This window comes from Mustela putorius, unplaced genomic scaffold (assembly GCF_011764305.1).
Source record: "Mustela putorius furo isolate JIRA1106 unplaced genomic scaffold, ASM1176430v1.1 tig00000785_pilon_pilon_pilon, whole genome shotgun sequence".
In the NCBI taxonomy this organism is placed as follows: domain Eukaryota; kingdom Metazoa; phylum Chordata; class Mammalia; order Carnivora; family Mustelidae; genus Mustela; species Mustela putorius.
The window spans coordinates 8,082,511-8,103,041 of record NW_025421480.1 but is presented as its reverse complement, the minus strand read 5'-3'; the positions used below and the strand labels follow the sequence as shown (position 1 = coordinate 8,103,041).

At 44.6% G+C, this 20,531-nt stretch overlaps 1 protein-coding gene across 1 annotated transcript in view; it reads right to left on the bottom strand.

Moving 5' to 3' along the window:
• The window catches only part of EFCAB2 (EF-hand calcium binding domain 2), a 107,950-nt gene that overhangs the window by 8,458 nt on the left and 78,961 nt on the right, over nucleotides 1-20,531 (bottom strand). The window contains exon 3 of the mRNA XM_004756806.3: nucleotides 13,283-13,355. Within this exon, the coding sequence (XP_004756863.1) occupies nucleotides 13,283-13,355 (73 nt within the window). The remainder of the gene's footprint in view (nucleotides 1-13,282; nucleotides 13,356-20,531) is intronic.

The following is a 20,531-nucleotide window of genomic DNA, read 5'->3' as shown; positions in this document are numbered from 1 at the left end:
ATTTTATTTTAGAATAGTTCTAGATTCAGATTTAGATTTAGAAAAGTTGTAAAAAAAAAAAAAAAGAAAGAAAAAGAAAAGTTGCAAAGACAGTGCAGAATTCCCACCATACCACCTACCCAGTTTTCTCTGTTGTTAACCCTTAGATCACCATGGTACAACTTTATTGTTTGTTGTCACAATTAATTAAGTGATATAGATACATTAGAATCTACTAAACTCCACGCTCTATTTGGATTCCATTTGTTTTTCTAAAAGTCATTTTTAGGGACACATGGTTAAGCATCTGCCTTTGGTTTGGGTCACGATCTCAGAGGCCTGGGATCAAGTCCTGCGTCAGGTTCTCCCTCTGCCTGCTGCTCCCCCTGCTTGTGCTCTCTTCTCTCTTTGACAAAAAAATAAAATCTTTTTTTAAAAAGTCATTTTAAAAATATGGTAATTCCTCTATCATCACAAGGAGACAAGATTCTGAGCATCTGGAAACAAGACTGGAGACAGGGAAGGATAAGATGTGATTCTATTATTTCTGCTGCAGACAAATTAGTCAACTTTATGAGGCCATAGTAAGACTAGACAAAAACACTACTTGCCAGAAATGTTATGCAACAATGGCTCTATGATTATTAGGCCCACATATTAAAATATGTCATTTTAATGAAAATATGTCATTAAGATTTAATAGAAATATAGCACATATCGAACTATATTCGCATGTGTGTTTATGTGTGTGTATGTGTAGAAGGGGGATATATACATAGATATAGGGAGAGAGAGTGAGTTATGGGTTGAGTGCATCCTCCCCAAATTCATATATTGATGTCCCAACCCCCAGTACCTCAGAATGTGATTTATTTGAAGAGAGGGAATTTACAGACGTGATCAAGTTAAAATGAGGTCAGTAGGGTGGGCCCAAATCCAATATGACTGGCATCCTTATAAAAAGGGGGAATTTGAACACAGACATGAACACAGGGAGAAAGCCATGTGAGCATGAAGACAGCTGTCTACAAGTCATGGAGAAAGGCCTGGAACAGATCCTTCCCTCACAGACACCAGAAGGAACCAACCCCGCCCATGCCTTGACTTTGTACTTCTAACCTCCAGAAATGTCAGTTCATCAATTCCTATTGTTCAAGCTATTGTTAGTGGTACTCCGTTATAGCAGCCCAACCAAACACACACAGGTACACATACACACACACATACACACAGAGGCATACACATACATATATGTACATATATACGCACACATATATATTTTAAGCGTGCACGACTCACTGTAACCCAAAGACTTTGAATCGCTATCAAGCTTATGTCTCTACACTCACCAACTGGAGATTAACAAAGATACTGGAAATTCAGAACTAATTTTACAAGAGTTGATACACAGAAAAGAATGCAGCTCAGACCTGCTTTCCCTGAGAGAAAACTTAATTAACGACTAATAATGAAATGAACTCAAGAAACACCCAGGTAATAGCGGACATGTTGGAAAAGACTGAGAATTCGTGGCCATTTCTCCACTCCAGCAAGCCCTGGGAACACCCACTTCTCTTCTGTATTGGGGAATTAAAAAAAAAAAAAAATAGGCGTTGCCTTTCTCATGGAAAAATACCCCAATACAGTCACAATGTGAGACAAAGAACCGTTTAACTAACCTGCCCCCCTCGCATCCTCCTCTGTGACAGGGAGAGCAGCAGGTCTACGCGCCACAGCCGCTGTGAAGTTCACGTGTGACGGGACACGAGGTCCCGTGAACCGCGAGTCTCTTGCTACGATTATGATGCTTTCTAGCAACAGCGCACACACGCCTGGTTCTCTATCTCTCTCTCTATCTCTATCACACCTCCTCCTAAAAGAATCAATCTCTGGGGCTGAAATCTCCAACACAACCTCCTTGACTCACCCGGGGGGCCCTAACTTGCTTGTACAGAAGTCTGGTCCTGCCATCTGTCTGCAAATGCCACTTCCCGCGTGGGGAGAACGTACTCCCTTTCCGGACAGATCTAACACCTTGTGCCTGGCCCCGCCCCCGGCCTAGAGGACAGGGCATGCCCTCCCCCTCCGCTGGCTCCCTTGGTGCCTCTTTGGACTGACTGATGGGGGTGGGGGGGTCGTACCAACCAGCCACCAAACACATCCCTCCTCTTCAGAAGACAAAACCAAGCCAGACCAATAGATCTGGTTACCGCCAACAGGAGCAAGGCAAAATAAGTTATGGTCTCGCTTTCTTCAGCCACCAGGAGAGATAAGGTGCTGCAAAGGAGGTAATAATTGGCAAGTAGCCTCGGCAGCAGACCCCCCCCCAGTCTCTTGCCCCTCCCCCCGCTTCCTGGCATGAAGAAGGCTTAGTAAATGCACACGGTGTGGGATTTCTCAAAAGATCAACATATATCTAAGTCTCAAAGCCTGAGGCAAGTACTGTTTCTCAGTCCACTTTGGCAAAACTCCATTTTCTTAATCTGTTTTTGGCTTCTGCAGGAAGTCGGGCACAGGGAGGTGAAGTGCCCACCTTGTCCATGATTGGGTCAGGCGTTTTGATGGGACCACGGCCCAGAGGTCTTTACCTCCAATCTCACAGGGAAATCATCAGGCCATCCTTTTTCTCATTAAAGCATTATTTATTTTAATGCCAAAGTCACTGAGTAGATGCAATAAAACACACAGTGAAAATTCATTTCTCCCCAGTGACACAACCCTCAGTCAAGAGATTGAACTATTTCATGCTTCACAAACACCAGATAATATCAGTAGTTAAGATGGTTTATAAAGCACCTACATTTCAACTAGTTCCAGGTCACCAAATAAGATAGACATAACATTTTTTACCTGTTTGCAGTTTAAAAAAAAAAAAAGCCATGAGATATTTCAAGTTAGACTCTAAATAACACATTCAAATTTTGGCGTAAGTCATGTTTCAAAATGAAAACAGGACAATTTAGAAACTATTTCTCCATCTTGGATGGAATAAAATAATAACAAAGGTTCATTGGAATTTGCCCCCAAAAATTACCTTAACAAATGAAGAATTTTTTTTTTTTTTTCAGAGAGAGAGAGAGAGCAAGCATGAGAAAGGACAGGCAGAGGGAAAGGGAGAGAGAATCTTAAGCAGACTCCACACGCAGTGCAGAGCCAGACAGGGGGCTCGATCTCAGGACCCTGAGATCGTGACCTGAGCCTAAATCAAGAGTCCAATGCCTAATTGACGGAGACACCCAGGTACCCCCAAATGGGAAATTTAAAAAGTCACCTACTTTAGAAAATTTATTTACTACAAACATTTCAGAGGCTGTTCTAAAAAAATAAAGATGTGTGATTTTTTTCAGGTTTTTCAGGTTTCTTATCACTATAATATCAAAAAAAGTTTGAATCATCTCTTGGCTGGACCATCAGAGATGCTAAGAATCAACAGGTGACTAAACCAGACCACTGATAACGTCCCCTCCAAATGTGAGTTTCTACACCTTGAAGCTATGGGGGAATCGGTGGCAATCAAGCCATTAATTTCCCTATTTTATCCTCTTGTGGGGGAAGAAATCAAGAGCTTCCCGCTAAACTAACTATACGATAAGATTATGGTCAAGTTGAAAACATGCACAGGAAAAGAATATGGAAGGAAGTGCACTAAAATATTACAATGATCACATTATGATGATGCATTATTGGAAAGGATTTTTCTCTATTTCCCTAAAAATTTCCTATATATATTACTTTATTATAATAAAAATTTGAGATAAAAACTTTTATTAGTCTCCTGTTATGGCTATTTTACATAAAATTATGAAATACATTCATTCATAAGTACTATGTATTTATGTAAGAAAGGGAAAGCCAGTTTTACAGATTTCTCTGGGTTTTATTTCCTGCTACTAATCACTGCTTTGGCACCATTTAGTGGTTTTCTTCTAATTACAGATATTTTCCTTGTACAACACAATCTCCTCAACACCCCTCCCCCCACTTACCTATTTGCATCAGAAGTCTCGGCTAGTAGCAATCTCCAAAGTACCTCTTGATCTACAGTGCTTATTTCTTTCTTTATTTTTAAAAAGATTTTATTTATTTGAGTGAGAGAGGAGGCGCAGAGGGAGAGGGACAAGCAGACTCCCTGCTGAGTGCAGAGCTCAATCCCAGGACCCCGAGATCACCACCTGAGCCTAAATCAAGAGTCACCTAACCTAAATCAAGCCACCTAACCGACTGAGCCACCAAGGCGCCCCAATCGGTCTACAGTTCTTTGATAGCATTGAATATTAGCACAAATTAGAACAACCTGCTCCCTCCTCCCACCTTCTCCAACGCAGGAGTACTGAGGAAAAGTAACAGACAACAATACGTCACATCACCAGCTACTTCAATATCAGAACGTAATCACCCCCACACTGTCCCTCCCATTCTTCTAAGAAGCTTGGCACAGTTGGATTCTGAATGCTGTGACATCTCAGGGCTCCTCTGGAACCAGGATGACGCAGTTACAGTTCAGACGGATGGACAAAGCATGTGGGTAATACCGATGTTGTTCTACTAATTAGGCAGTTCTTTCTGGCGTTTCAAAGACAAAATCTCTGAGACTACTTAACCAATTAAAAATACCGAGAAACTGTGATTTGGGATCTTTGGGACTTGTGGTTATGTCTGGTGTGGTCTGACATTTTTCATCCAAGATGAAATGACTCAGTAGAACCATTATTTTGTTTTGGCCGGCTACCAAGCAGTACTGACCACATGGAGGCTTCTCACCACCATTCATTTACCATTAAATCACTGACCACAGAAAATGCAACTGGACGTTCATTTGTGGGTGAGTTTCTTCATTCTGCTGAATGAACAGGACTGAATGCAATCCTAAATATTTAAATGCCTATGTATTTAAATATTTGATGTTCACAATTTTGACTATCTTGAGCCAAAATAGGATGTTTGTTTGTTTGCTTTTTCAGTTTCCTTGTGTCTCTGAATGCCTGGTACCTGGCACATGGTAAATGCTTGATAATTATTTGATGAATGAATGATTACCAGCTCACAAATGGTTTTTAATTACTTTTATTTGCTGGAAACAGGATTTTTGAGTGCATGAATCAGACCTATTGTAAAACTCTTCTCTCATTTCTGTCTGCGGTGCTTTGCAAGCATGAATTTTCCACTATTCTGATACTAGTTTTCGCAAGAGCAAGAAGAGACAGCGTAAGAAACGTAATTAGAACCAGAATACTGCTTGGGCCCACAGGAAATGGTAGAGCAGGTCCTTGAACCCCAATATGTCAGTCTTTGTTCTCAGTGCTGACGTACAAAGTGTAAACTCCATGCCTTCCAAGAGTTTTTGGGTTTTTTTGTTTTTTTTTTTTTTTTATGACAGAAGCAAGTTTTAAGACAGAAGTAAATTGGTAATTACAGATTATGTTGAACACTACAGACAAAACACAAAGGTTTGCACTGTCAAATCAGATTGGCCAGAATCAGAGATCTTACCTAGTATCAAACCTCCAAGGATAGAGAGTCACAGACACAGGTGAGACATGGGGCAGTTCAGGACGGCAATGTCATCTCTGAGATGCTTTCTTGCCACATTAGGACTCATTCTGGCCCAGATCTAGAACATCAGGTCTCCAAGTGCTGTGGGTACTCGGAGGACGAGCAGCCCAGAGCAGGTGTAAAGAACAGAGACTTGGAGAGAAGTAAGCGGGACATAGTGGGAGCCAGCCGGGAAGCCAGTATGTGATCAGGGACAATGGCAGTAAGTGATAGGCCTGACCAGTTAGGGCCCTGTCAGCTGTGGTAAGTGACACTACTTTGGGTTTTTCTCCTGAGTGAGTTGGGCACCTCAGCAGCACGGTTCTGAGGAGCGGAGTGGTGAGCTCTGATTTAACCTCTTTTAAAAGCATCCTTTTGCCCATCGTGTGAAGAGTAGACTGCAGGGGCCCAAGTGCAGGAGCAGAGAGTTCAAAGGCCGCCATGATAGTTCAGGGAGATGGGACAGTGGCTTGGACCAAGGTGGTGGGTATGGAAGCGGTGAGAAGGGGTCAGCTTTTCATCTGAAGGCAGGGTTCAGAGTCAGTACAGAGTACAACGGATGATCTTTTTCAAGTCCAATTTTACAATCTCCGGTTTTCAAAACGCCATGCTATGGGGATTCATCTTCCTCACCTGGGTCCCCGTACCTGGGCTCCCGAGGGTGGGGTCTGCTCCCTCCCCAGGGTCAGTCCCACAGCTCCATTTGGCTCTCGACAAGGTATCCACCCTTCCTACCCTCTTGGGTGTGGCCTCTGCTGTCCAGCTAAGGAGAGTCTGTTCTACCGTCTTTGGGTCATTTTCTGAGTTGTTTACACAGATACGCGTGTTACCTCGTATCTGCGAGACAAGCTTAGCTTGAGGTCCTCCTACTCTGCCATCTTCCCAGAAGTCCCACGTCTGACTTCTCTTGCTCAACACGTTCTTGATGAAATTCATCCATGTCACGTGTGTATTGTATTTTGTTCCTTTTTATCACTGAGTAGAGTAGTGGTCCAAAGTATTTATCTATCCATTCCCCAGTCAATGGACATTTGGGTTATTTTCAGTTTGGGGCTATTATGATTAGCGCTATCAAGAACATTTGGTTACAAATCTCACGTGGGCGTAGACTTTCATTTTTCTTGGATAAATAGTTATCAGTGGGATTGCCAGGTTGTAGAATAAGTGTATGTTTATCATTATAAGACACTGGCACCATTTTCCAAAGTGATATTTCCACCAGTGATGTGTGAATTATAGCTGTTCTAAATCCTTACCAGCGTTTAATATTTCAGAATTTAAAACTGTAGCCATTCTCATGGTTGTGTAGTAACACTTTCAGCTCCCCAGTGGGTAGAGATGTTCATCATTTCTTATGTGCTTTTTGGCCATTAATACATTCTCCTTTGTGAAATGTCTATTTAAATCTTTGGCCAGCTTAAAAATCGGGTTGTTGCCTTCCTAATATTAGTTAAAATAGATGTTACTGTATTCTGGATACAATGTCAAATAAATTATTTGCAAATATTTTCCCCCAATCTTTGATCTGCATTTGTTTGTTTGGTTTTTAACTGTGTCATTTTGGGTAAAATTTTCTAATATTGATGAAGGAAATCATTATTTGTTGTGATTTTTTTTTTTAATGGTTCATGCTTTTTGTGTCTTACCTAAGAAATGTTTGGCTAACCCAACATCACATGGTTTTCTCTCTGCCTTCTTCCAGAAGTTTATCGTTTTAGCTCATCTATTCAGGTCTATGATCCACTTTATGTGTGGAGTAAAAGAGTGCTGAAGTTTGTTTTCTTTCTATTCAGATTTATAGAAATGATGATCCTTTCTTTGTTGTGTTACTTTGGCCCCTCTGTTGAAGACAGAAGTGTGCTTCTATGTCTGGATCCTCTGGTTTGTTCCATTGGTTATAGGTCTCTCAGTACACAAATGTCACACTGTCAAGATTACTGTGGTGTCATGGTAAATCTTGCAATCAGGTCGTAACAGTCCGCCCTGGCCTTGATTTTCCAAAATTATTCTGTTTATTCTAGCTCCTTTGTTTTTCCATGCAAATTTCTGAATCAGCTCATAAACTTCTTCAAAAAAGCCTCTTATGATTTTGATTGAGAATGTACTTAATCTATTAATCAAAGAACTGCCCTCTTAATGTTATTTTGTAATCCACAAACATATATATCTATCTGTTTAACTCTTAATTTCTCTCTATAGTGTTTGCTCTTTTGGTTAAGTTTTGCCTTCATTTTGTTAAATTTATTCATTATTCTACTTTTATGCTCTTTAAATGGCATTTACTTAATTTCATTTTTCTTATTGTTGATTTCTAAGTATAGAATACAATTTATTTTTTCATGTTGACCTTGTAGCCTGTGATCTGGCTAAATTCACATATTAGTTCTAGCAACTTTTTGGTAAATCTCTCTGGATTTCCTACATGAAAAATCTTGTCTGAAACAGAAAGAGTTTCAGTTTTTCTTTTCCAAACTGCATATCTTTTATTATTTTTTCTTACCTTATTGTACCAGCTAGAATTTCAAGTAAATGGTGAATGGGAGTGGTGAATGCAGGCATCTGTGCCTTGTTCATGATTTTAGATAGAAAACACTGAGTATGAGTTTAGGCTTGAATTTTTGTAGCTGCCCTTGAGCAGCTTGACAAATTCCTTTTATTCCTCATTTGCTGAGTATTTTTCTCTTCGATGGATATTGAATTTTTTTCAAAAGCTTTTCTTATATTTACTGAAATGATCATATGGGTTATCTACTCTGTTCTGTTGATGTAATAAATAACAAAGCACATTGATTGACGTGAGCCAACCTTCAATTCCTGAAATAAACTCCACTTGCTCATAATGTATTATTCTTTTTAACATGTTGCTGAAATTGATTTGGTAAAATCTTATGAGGATGTTTTACAACTATGTCAGTAAGGTCTGTTCTTTTTTATAATAGGATTGCCTGGTTTGAATATTAGAGTAATGCTTGACTGGAAAGTGTTATCTCCTGTGACATTTCCAAAACAAGTTTTGTGTAGAACTGGTACTATTTCTGCCATAAATATTTGAGAGAATTTGCTAGAAAAGCCATCTGAACTTCTAGTTTCCTTTACGGGAAAGTTATTAGTTATAAATTTAATTTTCATCATTGATATGGAGCTATTCAAATTCTCCAGATTTTCTTGGGTCAGTTTTGGTAATTTGTGTGTCTCGGGGAATTTGTCATTTCATCTAAGTTGCCCCTTATTAGCATGAAGTTGTTCCTTTATTAGCTTTTAAAATGTCTGAAGGATAATGATAAACCCTCCTTTAATCTTGAAGTTGGTGATATGTCTTGATCACCTTAGCTAGAGGTTTATCAATTTTATTGGAAAAGACTAGTTTTTTGCTTTCAGTGATTTTCTCTATTTTCTATTTCACTGATTTTTGCTCTTCATAATTTTCTTTCTTCCATTTATCCTGGGTTTATGTTGCTCTTTTTTTTTTTTCCAGCTTGTTAAGATGAGAATTTAGATAATTAATTTTAGGTCTTTTTTTTTTTTCTTTTCTAGTATAAACATTTAAAGTTTTAAATGGGTCTCTAAGCACTGCTTACCTGTATCCCACAAAGTTTGACATCCTGTATTTTTATGAACATTCAGGGAAAAATAATTCCCCCTGTGATTTCTTCTTTGATTTGTAAATTATTTAGAAGTAGGCTGCTTAGGTGGCTTAGCCTGGGTGGCTCAGTGGGTTAAAAAGCCTCTGCCTTCGGCTCAGGTCACAATCCCAGGGTCCTGGGATTGAGCCCCACATCAGGCCCTCTGCTCAGCAGGGAGCCTGCTTCCCTTCCTCTCTCTCTGCCTGCCTCTTTGCGTACTTGTGATCTCTGTCAAATAAATAATTTTTTTTTTAAAGTAGGTTGCTTAATTTCAAATATGTGAGGATTTCCTAATTATCTTATTCTCAATTGATTGCTGACTTGATCACTTCTTTAATTTTTAAAATTTTTTTAATTTACTTTTTTAGAGAGAAAAAGAGAGCAGAAACAGTGGGGAGAGACAGAGGGAGAGGGAGAGAGAGAGTCTTAGGCAGGCTCCACACTGAGCACTGAGACCGACATGGGGCTCAATCTCATGAACTTGAGATCATGACTTGAGCTGGAATCAAGAGTCAGACACTTAACTGACTGAATCACCCAGGTGCCCCTTAATTCTTTAAAATCAGAGAACATGTCCTATATGATTTTAATTTTTTAAAATTTACTGAGACTTGTTTTATGGTCCAGCACTTAATCCATCCTATTGAAGTATCCATGTATACTTAGAACACGTATTTTGCATCTGTGGGTGTATGTCCTATAAATAGGCCACAGTGACTGACGGTTGATCTTCTACGTCTTTGCTGACATTTTATGTAGTTGTTCTATCAGTTATTTAGAGAAGGTTGTTAGAAGTTCTTCTATGATAAAGGAGTTATCTGTTTTTCCTTTCATCTGCCCATTTTTGCTTCATGTCCATTGAAGCTCTGTTATTAGGTACACAGACATTTAAAATCTTTATACCTTTCTGATGAATTGAACTTAAAAAAAAAATCACTGTATAATGTCAAAATCTCACTCACATAGGTCTTATTTTCCTAAGTTCTTTTAGTTCTCCTTTCCAAATACTTTAAATTCTCCACGATTCCACTTAGGTTTGACCTTCAAAGGCTCTTGACCTCTCCACGCCCTTCCCACTGGTACTGAGACACTGTCCTGTGCTCCCGGCTCCCACACAGAAGATCCTGGAAGGACAGGCCTTCTTAGTAAAGGAAGAATTGTTTGGTAACCTGTCTGTCAATAAAATGTGGGTATTAACCCCTGTCACAGCTGTCGAGTTTCGTGATATTCCAAATGTGCCAAGATTATCTGGGGCAAGTTGGTAATTGTAGAATATGAAGTGGTAGGATCAATGCTGAGTGATTTTAAATGATCTATTTCAAGAGCAACGTCAGATTTCATACCACTCTTCCCAAGTGAGGGGCTGAGGGTTAGTACTTGGACTAAAACTCAAGCAAATGGTGACTAGACACCTGCTCAGAGGTTTTGATGTTTTATTGAATTTTAGAGCATTGTCACATTATTGCATTTTAAAGCAAAAAAAGAAGAAATCGTTTCATTTCTGAAACTACCGCAGAGCACTCAGCAATGGGACATTCATCCCTCGAGCTTTGATTTTCTAGATGTATTCAATACCTATAAATATCTATGTGCTTTGTTCCCCTCAGTCATTTGGGAAACCACAAAAAAGAGAGTCATACCCCAAAGTTCTTATGCATATCGCTCTAATTTGAATAAATTATACACAAGGACAATTTATGTGCGTAAAGCAAAATGTGTATAGGGCTTCGACAGCGCAGTGATCTCTATTGATCCAGCTGCTCTAAATGTGTGTAATTTTCCAAGGTTGCATCAATATACCTAAGGAAGGGCCAAAGACAAAGTAAAACGTTGGGACCCAAGCACTTACTATGATCAACTGCCCAAACCCGCGGCGTCACTCTGGTAGACAGCCACCTACAGAGCAAGCAAAACCAAATATGCCTTGGGTGCGCACCAAGTAACACGTGAATCCTCACAGTTACCACATTTAATCCTCATAAAGAAACAATTTGCTGTTGTTGCATTCCTCCTGTGGCTGCGGAAACCAGGCTTTAAAAGGTTCAGCTACTCGGCCAAGCCCGCACAGCTGTTAAGTGGTGGCTTTGGGATTCAGATACCTGAGATGCGGTGTTTGTTCTACTTTGCCAGAAAAACTTTCAGATCAAGAGTTGGCAAACTTCTTCTGCCAAGGACCAGACAGTAACTATACGGAAACCATAGAGTTTCTGTCTATCACAAGGACTCAACTTCACTCTTGTAGTGAGAACACAGCCAGAGACAAGATGTAAATAAATGAGTTTGGCTGTGTTTCGATAAAACTTTATAAAAACAGGTGGTGGGCGGGGTTTGGCCCAGAGGTTGTGGATGGCTGATTAAAACAGACAGAAGGAATTGGGCTCTACAGGTTCTACTTTTCTATCCTTCCAGAGGCATTTTTCCTTGCTTCTCCACTTACCCTACTGAATTATATGCACTAATTACGATTTCACTGTAAATTCACCTTCCTGCTCCTGTCTGCTCCACAGCACCAACTTTCCTCTTTCCCTAGCACAAATTCTAGCTTTGTTGATAAACAATGTCAAGCAGTGATCAACACCTTTTTTATTTTTAAAGATTTTATTTACTTATTAGAGAGATAGAGAGAGACCACAAGTAGGCAGAGCAGCAGGCAGAGGAAGAGGGAGAAGCAGGCTCTCTGCTGAGCAGGGAGCCTGATGTAGGGCTCGATCCCAGGACTCTGGGATCATGACCTGAGCCGAAGGCAGCCGCTTAAGCAACTGAGCCACCCAGGTGCCCCAACACCTTTTTTTAAAATAAGGACCAACTCAGGAAAAAAATAAGGTTTTTCTCCTCTGAGTAAAAATAGCTTTATTGGACCCCAAAATGGAAAAACAATGTAAATATTCTGTGCTTTACTGAATAGTTTTAAATGCTAATGAAAAATCGGTCCTGCCTTTTAGTTACAGAGATGCTAATACACAGGCAACAGAGCCATCTTTCCGTCTTCTACTCCGTAACTCTATATAGTGCTTTAGGATTTAAAACACGTCTTCTAATACATCATTTCATTTCTCTTTGAGGGAGGATCATCGTGGAAAAACTGACACAGAGGTTAGGTGACTCATCTCGAGTCGATGCCCAATTAGGCACAAAACTCTACCAAATCCCACTTCCTTGCCTGCCTCCTGTCTCCTCCTGCTTGAAGCCTGGCCTCCATCTAAACCCACACGCTTAGATTAGCAGTTCTGAACAGATTCATCTCCTGGTGGGGGCCCAGGTAGCTTTGTCCCCTTCGGGCTTCTGCTTTGTCGAACCAAAAGCTGCATGACGTGAGACCAGACACTTTTCTGGAAAACCAAACAGGGCATGAAGCTCTCCGATCTCACTGCTTTATGGGATCATTCTCTCCAGACACTCATCTACACTCTTACAAATAACCATTTTTACAATTCTTGGACGGTTCAATCAATGTCAGGTTCGTTCTTATTATTTTACTATCTTATTATCTTATCTATTATTATTATATGTGTACTACTTGTTCTAAAAGTTAGTTTTATTCTCCACCAATAAACATAGATTTTCTCTGGTCTCTACTTCCCTCTCTCCCCTCTGAGATGACTTTCTTCAATCCATTCCTTTTTCACCTGTCAGTGTTCTCTCGGCAGAGAGTTAGTCCCCTGAATCTGTTGGCCTTTCTCCAACTAATTTTATTTTTTTAAAGATTTTATTTATTTATTTGAGAGAGAGAGAAAGAGAGGATGAGAAGGGGGAGGGCCAGAGGGCGGGGGACCAGAAGATTCCCTGCAGAGTCCAGAGTCCAGAGCCCAACGCGGGGCTCGATCCCATGACCCTGCGATGAGGACCTGAGCCAAAACCAAGAGTCTGATGTTTAACTGGACTGAGCCCCCCAGGTATCCGTCTTCATAATCCATTTTAAAGAGTGTAGATAATGTCTAAGGCGGGCTCCTTACTTGAGCCGTTCCATTGTTGCGTCAAAGCCATTTCTTGCAGATCTGATATTGTTTCAGAACGTTTGCCGGGCCAATCCGCAAAGCAGCCCCAATGTCTTCGCCAAGCACACGCATTAGTTTAGGACCTGCCCAGTTGCAGGTAAGGGTTTTTAGCTACAAGGAGCAAGGGGGAGCAGAGAGCCCCCCCCAACTCACCTCTGCAATCAGGTCATGGAGCTCTCCTTCACTCGGGCAGCAGCCTAGTGACCTGATGATTGTTCCGATCTCTCTGCAAGGAAAAATGGTCAGAAGTTTCAGAATACAAACTTGGAAAAGCATGCCCGGTGTCCCTCGAAACTTCAGGGCGGAGGTCGCCCAGCAAACAGTGCACTCGATACGCAAGCCTTGTGAGGACAAGATATACTTTCCAGGAAAAGGAAAAGGCAGCCAAGCAAACCAAAGGGAGAAGAAATAAGTGCTTGTATTGATTAGCAAATGCAAGCCCTGCCTGAGCCAAAACCCAGGAAGTTCTAGAAAACAGAAAGGGGGGTGGGGTAGGAAAAAGAAATGCCAGCCACTTACTAGGCAAGTTTTAAGTTAGTTAACTCTTTTGCACCTCAGTTTCTGCATCTGTAAAATGGGGACAGAGGTCTGTGCTGAAGTGCACATTCGTGGCAGAGTACTTAGAAGCGTGGCCTCTAGTGTCTGATTGCTAGAGTCAGATCCCAGCTCAAGGCCAGGCAGGCTAATCTCTGGCTACGGAGGCGGACCTGGTGGGGAAAACACAGCATCTTCCTTCAAATACTTAGAAGGGGGCTGGGCATAGCCTCAGAGTAAAATAATACGAACTACCATAATACAAAACATAGCTCTTGAGTAGCTCCCCATAAATATTAGTTACTCCCCTGACCCCTGTAATAATGTAATTTAATTCAGCAAATAGCCTAAGAAGAGTATGAATTACATTCGGTATTCTCTAGATGCTAAGACCGGGTTTGCAATAGATTATCAAATATTTCCACTTAAAATTACTAAAATTAAAGTTGCAGTACCGGGATGTGTACTTAATTTCACAAATATTCACTGAATTCATTTCTTTACCATTCTGGATAGTATCGGTGGTGTATATTCAGTCACTATTTTACTGAGAAAACCTTTTAAAGAAGAACGTCCGGGTTCTTCACTTACAGAGGCTGAAGGATACGTATCAATAGGAAAACCGAAAGTCAGTAACTGCGGAGAATGGGATTAATTTTCATTTATTGGTCTCCCTTCATCATAAATGAGGGCCCGGTGAACATGTCATGGCTTCCTGCTCCCTGCCTGCTGGACCACCGCAGTCCTGACACCCGTGCACTGCTTTTCATGGCTTCCTGTTCCCTGCCTGCCGGACCGCCGCAGTCCTGACACCCATGCACTGCTTTCCACGCCCCCGTCCCTCATGAAGGCAGGACGTGAACGTGCAGGTGGACGAGACGCTGAAGCATCCTGTAAGACGCCACTTCCAAGAAGTCCCCAAAGATGTCCCATGAATCCGGCGAACAGCAGTGTAGTAAATAGATCATTGAACATCAGACCCCTACTGTGCACGTTAGAACCAAGGGTTAATGAGGCACAGACGAAAGCATGACTTGGTCAGTATTCACAGATCTAGACCCTCTGTAACCTTCTAGGTCTATGTGCATCAGAGAAGCATCCCCTGCATGACGGGGACCAGAAGCTCTTGCAGGCACGTGTGTGGGACAGTGGCCCCCACCTCCATCTGACCAGCAACCACCGGGCATGTGATCAGTCCAAGTGAAAACAGGCTGTAAGTGTAAAATACACACAGATTTCAAAAAACCGAATACAAAAAAAATGTCAAATATCTCACTGATCATTTTTCAACTGACACGTTGAAATGACTCTATTTTAGACAATGGGGTTGTATAAAACACAGTGTTACAATTAATTTTCCCTGTTTTAACAGTACTAGAACATTACTAGTACCCCCTCTTACTGGAAATGGCGAGGAACCGCTGGCATCAGAGTCAGCGTGTGAGGAGAGAGGTGCGGCGAGAGAAGAATTGCTCTGCGCGGGTCAGCAAGGTCATCCACGCCCCCGGTGCCTGTCTGAGAAACTGCAAACCAGAGTGAACTGAGCCCAGGACAGGGGAAGGGCTACAGCGCTAGCTGGGGGTAGGGCCCGACCTCCCCTGAGACAGGACACCTGCCACACTGTGATTCGGAAGAAGGTCTGGCCAGGGACAGCTCTGGGAACAAAGCCACAGCAGCACAAGGGCTCCCCTGAGAAGAATGTGCTGGCGGGAAGAGACCAGCCAAGGGTCCAGTGAAGAAGCTTCCAGAGCCCGGCCCTGACCCAGGGGTCCAAGGGCCGGCCTTAAACACAGAGGGGAGGTGCCAGAGCACTAGGCGAGAACTCCACGGATCCTCCGAGGGCCGTGTCCAGGGAGTGAGGAAAGACATGGGGAAAAGTGGGCGGCATCTTGTGTCAGGTGCTGCTGAGACTTCCAGCGAGTTCTGAGAAGTGCCCTTTGGGTTTAGGAAAGGAATCAGTGGTGATTTTTTTGATGAGGGAAGCTGCTGTCGAAGGCAGTGCAGAAACCAGATTGTCCTGGGTCCGGGGGGGTGGATGCTGACGTGAGAGGGAGGAAGTGATGACTGGAGGGGACACGGGGTCAAGGAAGTTTCTGTAGGACCAGAGAGAGGGGAGCGCACGTGGCGGTGGATGGGCCTGGCTCCCCGGGGGCGGGGGTGCTGGTGCTGGTGCTCAGTGTGCGGGTGCTGGTGCTCTGTGCTCAGTGTGTGGGTGCTGGTGCTCGGTGCTCAGTGTGCGGGTGCTGGTGCTCGGTGCTCAGTGTGCGCACAGCCGCCCCCACCCGCCCAGGTCCCACCAGCAGCAGCAGCAGGCTGCTCTGAGTCAGAGGGTGGCAGGTCCTTCCTTCTGCCTAGGAAGTTCTCTCTCTCCCCTTCAGTTCCCCTTTGAAGGACCACTCGCCCTCTTTGCCTTTTCTGAGTGAATCCAGCTAGAACCAAGCTGCTTCTTCCTCTACCCCTAAAACATGAAGGCCTGATTGACTTAAGAGGAAAAGGCAAAGCTTCTACGGCGGACGAGTCCACAGTGACCTAAAGAGCGACACAGAACTCAAGAACGCGCCTGCACCCCTACAACCCGGCCCGCGAGCTGCGTCTAGCGGTCATTTCCTCTACACCCGGCTGCTCCGTATTCTCCGTCAACCCTTCAAAATGGCCATTTGCCCCATCCTAGATTCGGGGCCCCTTAACTTTCCACTCTGCTCACTCTACCCATCTGCCACCTCTTGCCTCGAGCTCTAAACCACATGCGCACATCATCTCAGCGGAAGAGCCCTGAGACGCACCGCTATGTCCCCGAACAGACGCCGCTGGTTTGGGCACCACCGCTGACCACCCCCCACCCACCTGCCGGGGCAGCGCGGGCAGCAGAGCTCCACGCCACAGCCTGGGCGGAGGAAAGCCTTGCACCGTTGCGCACAGTTGCAGAGGCTGCCGAGTCCAAGGCCAAGACGTCGTCAGGGTCCGTGTCTGCTGAGAACCCCGGCTTGCGACGGCCCCGTTCTCTGTGTCCTCACACGGCAGACGGTGAGCCCACTCTGGGTCTCTGTCTTCTTTTTGAAGGGCCCTAATCCATCGTGGGGTGCCACTCTCAAGATCACACCTAAACCTCATCACTTCCCAGAGGCCCACCTCCAAACAGCGTGGGGTTCGGGCTTCCTCTATGAATCGGGGAGGGAGGCACAGCCTTGGTGGGGGCACTGCCGTGACAGACCCTGCCCGTGTACATGCTAGAAGTCCGGACGTCCCTCCCTTCTTGTCCCTCTCAGCCTCTAAGACACAAAAAACTCCCTTCCTTAAGAAAGCTGACCCCTCTTGGTGTCTTGGAGCTGCAGTCTTGGCTCTTTCTTCCCACCGGTTATAGACACCACTGAGCGCTCACCTTGCTAAGTGTACTTGTAAGCCCCTCAGTCTCGGTTCTTGTTCTGGACACACGTGCCTCCAGCTCAGCATCTTCATCCTGTCCTTTACCAGTTGCTTCCTCTTTTGCCCTAAAATGTTCAGCTACCTTCCTTCCTCAGGTTGGAGACATTCCTAATAGGTGCCTCACCACACCCCAAGCACGCTCCCCGCTTCGGTCACGCCCCAGCCCTTGCTCTGACTTCCTCCTCTTGCAGCAGTCAGCCCACTGCCCACCCGTCCACTCCAGGCCCAGCTCCAGGCCCAGCCGCCGCAGACCGGCCATGCCCAGCTCTCTGCCAGTCAGTCAGTCTGTCCTGCCTCTGGGAGCCTCTCCATCCTCTCTGCCTGCCACGGCCCCCCGACCAGGACCCCCGGTTGCAACATGACCTCACTGTTAAAACTGTTCCCAGAGGGGAGCCTGGGTGGCTCAGTCAGTTAAGAGGATGCCCTCGGCTCAGGTCACGATCCCAGAGTCCTAGGATCGAGTCCCGCATTGGACTCCTTGCTCAGTGGGGAGCCTGCAGCTCCCCCTGCTTTTGCAGTCGTGCCCGCGGGGTGCCGGTGGGGGGGTAGGTTGGGGACACGGACTTGAGGAGCAGGCACAGAGAGCACAGCTGGGGAAGGTGGCAGCTCTGGAGGGGCACCCCCACCCCCGCTCCTGGCCAGCACTCTCTGTGCTCAAACTCTGTCCCCACGGACCTCTTCACTCCTTGCGGCAGCCCCTTGTTGGGGGGCGGCACCGTGTTCTCTCCATCCCACACACAAGGAGACAACCCGGGACATTCAGCAACTTGCCCGGGGCCACACAGCATTCCAGCAGCGGCTCCCCCAGGAGCAGGAGGCCCGAGCCGCGGGTCGGACCCGGACGCAGGACAGCAAGACAGACAGTCAGCAGACTAACTGACCTGGCTGGGAACCCACAGCTCCTCCGGGAATCGCCCCGCAGCTCACTCTCACCGCATGCCCACCGGCAGGCTGCAGGGCGGCGCGGCCGCAAGTAGCTGGGCAAGGGTTTGGCTCTGCCCTCAGCGCTTCAAATATCCTTACCTGCTTACACCTGACGACCGCCCGCCCGGGGAGGAAGGCGCCTGCTTTGAGTCTACCGAGGAGGAAAACAGGAGCACCGGGTTAGGCAACTTCCCCAGAATCCTAGGAAGTCGTGGCCGTGGGACCCCACCCTCACCCCTGTGCAGCTCCACCTCCAAGAAACCTGGCCGAGGATTTCCGGAGACTTCCAGGTGAACTTGAGTGTAACAAGGTGCTGCCCAAGAACACCAGAAGCTCCACCCCGTGGGAGCCGTGAGGACAGATCCAGGGCTCAAAACTGATGACCTGAGGGACAGACTTGGCCGGCAGATCAGGTTATGTTCTCTAGGTGGGCCACCAGTACGCGTCCTCAGAAGTGTCACAGGCCTGGTCCCTGTGGAAATCTGGGTTTATCACTCCTGGAAAACAGTCATTTACTGTAGGCATTTATCTGCAAGAGGCAGGGGAAGGAGCCAAATGACCTCTTTAAGTTCTCCCCAGCTGCTCCGATTCCATTATATTCAAACACGCACACACACACCTGTGGCTTATGTCAGTGAAGGTTCTAGTTCTTAGAAGGCATACACTGGAGTATTGGGGGGGGGAGTCATAATGTCCACAGCTTACTTTCAAATAGCCCAGCAAAATTGAAATAATAATAAAATGTGTGTGTGTTTTAGAAAGAGAGAACACAAGCAAAAGCAAATGTGGCAAAATGTTCACAATTGGTGCATCTCTTGTTTGGTGCATCTCTTGTCTGTAAGTGTAAAATTTTTTAAATAAAAAGTTTTCATTTAAAACAAAACAAAACATACAAGAGTGGGCACCTGGCTGGCTTAGTTGGAAGAGGGCTTGACTTGTGATCTTGGGGTAATGAATTCGAGTCCCACCCTAGGTGCAGAGATTACTAAAAAATAAATGTACTTTAAAAACAAACAAGGGGTGCCTGGGTGGCTCGGTGGGTTAAAGCCTCTGCCTTCGGCTCAGGTCATGACCCCAGGGTCCTGGGATCGAGCCCCACATCAGGCTCCCTGCTGAGCAGGGAGCCTGCTTCCTCCTCTCTCTCTCTGCCTGCCTCTCTGCCTACTTGTGATCTCTGTCAAATAAATAAATAAAATCTTTAAAAAAAAAAAAAAGATAAGCACACTGAGAATGAAAACCAAGGTGATAAGAATAACAGAAATCCTGCCTCATATAAACTATTTAAAACCATTAGGCATATACTGCCTATCATTTTGGCTTCAGAACAGGTAAAAGTATCTGGAGAAGCTGGAGCCCGGTTCGTCCCTGACCCCACAGTGAGGAGGGCTGCATGGTGACCCACTCCGGGCGGGGGCAGGACAAGAGGAGGCAGGGGAGGGAAATTAGAGAAGCAAAGCCGCCTCTGAGCTCCTCTTGTTCTTACGCATTTCAAAATACAAGACCAGAGGCACGGTCAGCCCACGATCCCAAGAGCTGCTCTGGCTAGGGTTCTGGTGCCAGGCAACCAGGACTGCAGGTGGAGGCGTCACGTGGGCCTCCAGCACCCCAGATGGTGCCAGGATGGGGCTGAGGTCCTGGCCAGAAAGGAAGACACCACATAGCTAACCCGTCAGCCTCAGGACTCGTGAGGCTTCTAAACTGAGCTAAGAAAAAACAGAGAGGGGGGAGGGGCAAGGAAGACCCAAAGCCAGAAAACCGGTGAGGGGTAGAGTTCCTGACAAAGGGGCAGGGGTCTCGGAAGGAGAAAAAGGGAAGGGAAGCAGGAGGCAAACTGTAGATTTCAGAGACAAGGAATGGAAATCCCAAGACTTCACGATGAAAACTAAAGAAGTTCAATAATAAGAAATAACAAAGAGAGTAGAGCACTGGGACATTAAAACAAAATTATGAAATAAAGCAACACAATTACCCACATTAGGACTGATTGAGCTATTTCACGTCTACTAAATGGGATTTTGAATCAAGTGAAATGATTGAAAATTATTTTAAAGTAACGTTTAAGGGGTGCCTGGGTGTCTCGGCCAATTAAGCATCTGACTCTGGATTTCGGCTCAGGGGATGATCTCAGGGTCCTGGGATCCAGCCATGAATCTGGCTCTCTGCTCAGTGGGGAGCCTGCTTCCCACCCCCCCACTCTGCCTGCCTCTCTGCCTACTTGTGATTCTTCTCTCTATCAAGTAAATAAACAAAATCTTAAAAATAAATAAATAAAATAAAATCTAAAAAAAATAGTAAACTAACTTTTACGACGATTGTAACATTTTAAAATCATTAAAGTATTTACAATTATTTAAGTCGCCTTTTAAAGCAACCAGTTAGGAACTTCCTGAAATCAATGTAGTGAAATAAAACTAAAAGAGTTTTTGGATTTTAATACTTCCTTCCAAAGCGTTTTTGGAAGAAAGTTCAGGGAAAAGCCAGAAAGAAACTCATCTGCGTACAGTGGTGGGTGGGCTCGTAC